This window comes from Chaetura pelagica, unplaced genomic scaffold, assembly GCF_000747805.2.
Source record: "Chaetura pelagica isolate M959 unplaced genomic scaffold, ChaPel_1.0 scaffold369, whole genome shotgun sequence".
Lineage (NCBI taxonomy): Eukaryota > Metazoa > Chordata > Aves > Apodiformes > Apodidae > Chaetura > Chaetura pelagica.
Window position 1 is genome coordinate 1220855 of NW_009970235.1, and position 5422 is coordinate 1226276.

The window sequence follows — 5422 nt, forward strand, 5'->3', positions numbered from 1 at the left end:
TGGTGAGTGAGCCCGGCCGGTCCCCGCTGCCTTTCCCGCTGGTGCACCCCGGGCCGTGCCGGTTCCCCCGGGGCTGGCTCCCCCCGGAGGTGTCGGTACCGGCCGGGAAGCTGCCCCGGGGGTGGCCTCCTCGCCCGGGTGCCCTTCGTGTCTTCGGTTCACTCTGAAGCCTAATGGTGTCCCTCGTGCTGGCACGGTCACCACCACCCCCAGGTGGCCACAGGCTTCAGTTGCCAGTGGCTCCTGCTCTTCCCTGTGGAGCCCTGGGGGCTGCCTGGCACCAGCAGCAGGATGGAGGGAAGGTTGGGTACCTGGGGCACTACCCAGAATCACCGGTACGATAGGGGAAGGGTCCACCCAGGGGCCTGGTGGTCCTGGGGGCCACCCAGCACGAGCAGCAGGATGTGGGGGAGGTTGGGGGGGAGGTCTCTGCTGCCTGTTTCCCTCAGTGGGAACCCTGCTGCTCTTCACTCCAGATCCTTGAGGACTACCTGCTGGTGGAAGATGCACCTCTGCTTGAGGAGATGGCTGAGGAGGATGAAGAGCTTGACCTGTACAATGAGATGACTTTTGGGTTAGGTGAGATCTTGGGGAAGCCCCAGGGTTGGGAGCAGCAACCAACAGGGTGGGGAGGTGAGGAAGGTACCTGGTGAGCACCTGGGTCAGTAGTGGACACTGCCTAGGCTCTCACCCACCCTGATATGCTCTTCTTCCCCCTCCAAGACCGAGACTCCACTGAGGAGGACGCTGCAAAATCTCTGGTGCTTCTGGAGATGAGCCCTGAGCTTATCAAAGTGCTGGCTGAAGAGACTGAGGCTGGGGAGGAACTGGGGCCTGGAGTGGCTGAGCAGCTGAAGGAGCTGGGAGAACCCCAGGAGGAAGGTGGAATGGAGCTGGAGGTTGAGCAGATCAGCTCTGAGTTGGAGGAAGAGGAGGAGGAGGAGCTGGGAACTGAGGATCAGGAGGAAGATCAGGAGCCCAATGACCTGGGAGACCCAGCAGTTATGAGAGCTGTGCAGAGCAAACCCACACTGGAGGTGATGTCTGAGAGGGGAGGGAGGGGACCCCCACCCAGGGGTCCTGCCCCACAGAGGGCACCAGGGGATTGTTTGGCCCTTGCCTGAGGGATGGGGACCTGCTGTGCTGGGGCTGTATGTGCCTGTAACCCCCTCTTTGCCCACAGAGCCAGGACTCAGCGGTGCTGGACAGCAGGATTGGTGCTTGCTGGGCAGAGTTTGGTGAAGAGGACATGGTAAAAACATCCCACCCCACCTGGTGACAGGGCTGAGTGGTGTCCCCTGCACCTCTCGACCTCCTTTGCCATGCTGACCATCTTCCCCTCTTGCAGCTGGCGACGGACCTGTCAGCGTGGGGTTCCTGCCCTGGCAGCATCCCACCCCCCCACGTGCTGGAGGTGGGTACCCCCGGCCAGGCCCTCAGGGAGTGGCCGAGGGGTCCCTGGTGCCCTGGGCCCAAGGTCACACAGATAGTTTGGGATGACCTGGGGATGTCCAAAGACTCCTCAGGGGTCTGGAGGTGCAAGGACCTGTCTCTTGGGTGCTGAGGCTGTGAGCAGAGGTGCCCACCCTCAGTAGAGCCTGGGTTTGAAAGCAAAGCTGTTGAGTTCAAAGGGACCAGGACCCCCATGCCTGGTGTCCCTATGGGTCCCCCTCCAGCATGGGAGCCTGGCTGGTGGTCCAGCTCAGCAACAACCAAAGGGGCTGGTGGGCTTCTTGATACTGGGGGAGCTAAATTGATGCCAGGTGGGCCCTGTTGCCACCTCCTGCTGCCTCCTCCCTGCAGGATAAAGCCATCCTCCAGGTGCTGGAGAGGCCCCCACCACCCACCAATGTGGCCCTTGACTTCCTCAGCTCCCCCATGCAGAGGGGCTACAGGGGCTCTCCCCGCCTCAAGCGCCCCGACTCAAGGCTTGTGTCCCCCAGGTCCTTCCCCCAGCGCTTTCTCCGGCAGGTAATGACTCCTGGGGGGGGTTCTGGCATCCCTTCTTCCTCCGAGTGGAGGTGCAGCCTGCAGGGCAGGGTTGTCCCAGCATCTCTCCCGTCTCCTGCCCCGCAGCAGCCGCCGCTGGTGCCGCGCTCCCCCCGGCCCTTCGCGCTGCCTCGCGGACCCTCCCCGCTCTTTGCTTCCAACCAGGTAATGCTCCAGCCTGGGAGTCACCACCGTGTCCCCTCTGGGGTGGCCCTGGAGTGGCAGGGGCTGGGGATGGAGCCTCCCCAAAGCTCTGCCACCTGGGGCAGAGTTTGCAGCTCGGTGTGGTCCTGAGCACCCAGCTCTGGTGTCTTGCCCGTGGGGGGGATGAGGCCACCGGGGCAGCTTCGTGGATGTTTGTCCTGGTGTTCCTGCAGGACCTGTACTGGGTGGGATGTGTTTGGTCTCACACTGGTGATGGACCTGGGTCGTGCAGGCCCTGGTGACACCTGGGGTCCCTTGCCTTGTCTAGCCACGGTGGCAGGATTCCCAGCAGTGTCCCACATGTCCCCTCAGTGCTGGGAGAGGGCTGGAGCCAGGGAGTTTGCAGACCCTTCTGGGATCTTTGGAGGAGAAAGCTCAGCTGCTTGACAGCTTCTCTCCCTCTCCAGACCACGGGGTATGGATCTCTGGCCCCTTTCCAGCCCGTGTCACCCACCACCAGCAGCCCCCCGCGGCCTCTCGCCATGCACTTCGGGCCCGTGTCTCCCTCCTTGGACTCCGCTGTCTTCTTCAGCCCGTCAGCCAGCGGCCAGCTGAGCCTCAGGTTGGTGGGGCCAGAGGAGCCCTGTCCTGTCCCACCCCTCTGGGGACAGCTCTGCTGAGCCCCCAGCCCACCTCGGTGTCCCTTGCAGCGCTCCCAGCCACATGACCCAGCTGCACCCCCAGCACCAGCGGATCCTGACCCAGCGGCAGCAGCAGGGTGGGCAGGCGCAGAGGTAGGGGGGGTTCCCGGGGGGCCGTGGAGGGTGGGGAGGGGGCTCAGGGCTGTTGTAGCAGGCTGTGATCTTCCCCAGCATCTCCCCCAAGAAGTCGTGGGGTCCTCCTAAAGTGGACCCTTACGCTGGGCTGATGACCTCCAAGGAGAAGGACTGGGTCATCAAGGTGGAGATGATCCAGCTGCAGAGCGAGAACATGGATGATGACTACTACTACCAGGTAAGCTCCCCCCAGCAGCACCAGTGGCTTTTTCTGCTCCTGGGAGCTGGGGCTCTGTCTCTCTGGGAGCCAACAGATGTCTGTGCTCACGGTGGCTCCCACAACAGACCTACTACCACCGGCTGGAGCACAAGCAGGCGGAGGAGGAGCTGTTGGGTGGGCGCAACAAGCAGGAGCCCCCCAAGCTGGTCACACCGTTCATCCAGAAAGTGGAGACGTACGACTCTGGTGAGGGGCTGGGGCTGAGAATGGGGCAGCTGGGGCGAGGGGCTGTGGGGCAGGGTCTCACCAGGGGGCCCCCCCCCCCCCCCGGGGGGCGCGGGTCGGTGCTCCAGGGACACCCCTCCTAGTTCTCCCCAGGCCCTGGAGCAGCTTTAGCAGGAGCTTGAGGAGCTGCTGAGACCAAGCGCTGAGCTGCAGGATGGGGTGCGCGGCTGGAGCAGGTGCCACCTCAGCCACCCCTGCTTGAGGGGTGGCCAGGGCTCCAGAGCTGGCCGTGGGACTATCCCGAAGCCACCCCTGATCCCCAGGGAGCAGCAGGCCCAGTGCTTTGCTGGCAGTGGTGCCTGGTGCCAGCTGTAACTGTTGTGCCTTCCTGTCCCCTCCTGAAGGCCACAGGGAGCCACCGGCTTCGAGCGCTGCACAAGATTGAGAAGGTGAGTGAGCCATGAGGTGGGACAGGTGCTTGGCTCTCACCTGAGGAACTCTCTGCCTGGGGTCCTGGGTAACCAGTTGGTAGAAGATGCTCCAAGCTGCCTCCTTATCCCATGTGGTGTCTCCAGCTGTTCCTGCAGCTGCTGGAGGTGGAGGACATGCAGCGGAAGATGCCTCTGGCCTCGGAGGAGCAGCAGCCCAGCTGCCAGGAGCAGAAGAGCCAAGAAGTGGATGGTATCTACCAAGCCTTGAAAATCAGGGCTTGCAGCAGAGAGGAGTGAGTTTGTGCTGTGGGGAGTGGGTAGCACATCTTGCTCCTCGTGGGGCTCAGATGGTCATGAATGCGTAGTTCTAGGTGATGATGAGGGTTGGATGCTGTCCTGTGTGCTGACCCTAACCATGAGCCTTGTCCTCTGCTGGACCTGGTTCTTCTGGATGGACAGAGATACTACAGGTCCCTTGGGATCTGTGCTAATGGAGCCTTCATCCCCAGGGAGGCTGAGGATGAATTCCTGCAACTCCTGAGTGTCCAGAAGGGCAAGAAGCTGCTGGCCCGGCTGCTGCCCCACCTGACCCGGGAGCAAGCAGAGCAAATTCTGCTGACCATCACCCACCACCTGCCCTTCCTCATGAAGAAGGACACGCTGGATGAGGTGAGCACCTCCAGCTGGGGCAGGGGGTCTCCAGGCTGCCTCCTCCCCCTGTTGCTTTTCGGGGGAGGAGCAGGGCACCCTGGGCGAGGGGAGGGGACCAGCTTGACTGGGACCAGAGGCAGCTGGTTGGGTTGACATGAGGTAGGAGTGTCTTTCCTTCCCTGAGGAAGAGAAGAAAGGTCTCCAGGAAGGGTTAAAGCAATCCTGGTGCTGTTCCTGCCCCCCAGGGAGGTGCAGTGTTGACCATCACCTTGACCGGGTGTTGGGATGGGGCTGTGACCACGATGGGTCAAACAGTTTCAGATCCCTGCTCTCCCCTCTGCCCTGCCCAGTCTCTCCCCCTGCTCTACAGCCCATTGAATGAGGTGGTGGGTGGGATGACCTTCAGCAAAGTCATCGAGGTCCTGCAGGAGATGACCAGGCTGCTGCCCGAGTCCCCCGAGCTCCCCCTCGCTATGGCCTTGAAGAACCAGGTGGGTGACCCCGAGGAGGGCAGAGCTGTGGGGTGTCCCTGGGCTGCTGCCACCAGCTGCCTGTGACTCTTCCCCTGGTGCATCCCTGCAGTTCGGGATCTCCTTGCTCTACTCCCTGCTGAGCCATGGGGAAGGGCTGCTGTCCTCCGACCCCCCGCCGGAGCCGCGCAGTGGGGACTTCCAGACCTGGTGAGAGGCTGAGTGGGCATGGGGGGGGTGGCTCGGGCAGCCCAATGGGGTGTTCACCCTCTGCGTCCGTGTCCCCAGGACAGACACGGTGTTCCTGGTTGCCCGGGAGCTGTCTCAAGTGCCCAAGGCCTTGCTGGTGGAGCCTCTCTCCTTGCCCAGCAACCTCCTCTCGCTCTTCTGCCGCTACCTGGACAAGCAGACAGTCCATCACCTGGAGGCCAAGATGGAGTGAGTGCTGCCCAGCGTGGCTCCAGGGCTGCCCCAGCTGTGGGGGCAGCACCAGGGGCTCCCCGCCCCCCCGGGGGG

General features: G+C 63.1%; 1 protein-coding gene across 1 annotated transcript in view; it reads left to right on the forward strand.

Moving 5' to 3' along the window:
* The window catches only part of PATL2 (protein associated with topoisomerase II homolog 2 (yeast)), a 10983-nt gene extending 5635 nt beyond the window's left edge, over positions 1-5348 (forward strand). Inside the window, exons 2-17 of the mRNA XM_010005914.1 lie at positions 477-579; positions 724-1037; positions 1184-1252; positions 1349-1414; positions 1804-1971; positions 2077-2154; positions 2601-2755; positions 2844-2927; positions 3006-3147; positions 3255-3416; positions 3708-3803; positions 3930-4078; positions 4295-4454; positions 4787-4927; positions 5019-5116; positions 5195-5348. Of these exons, the coding sequence (XP_010004216.1) occupies positions 477-579; positions 724-1037; positions 1184-1252; positions 1349-1414; positions 1804-1971; positions 2077-2154; positions 2601-2755; positions 2844-2927; positions 3006-3147; positions 3255-3416; positions 3708-3803; positions 3930-4078; positions 4295-4454; positions 4787-4927; positions 5019-5116; positions 5195-5348 (2139 nt within the window). The remainder of the gene's footprint in view (positions 1-476; positions 580-723; positions 1038-1183; positions 1253-1348; positions 1415-1803; positions 1972-2076; positions 2155-2600; positions 2756-2843; positions 2928-3005; positions 3148-3254; positions 3417-3707; positions 3804-3929; positions 4079-4294; positions 4455-4786; positions 4928-5018; positions 5117-5194) is intronic.
* Positions 5349-5422: the final 74 nt, after the last annotated feature.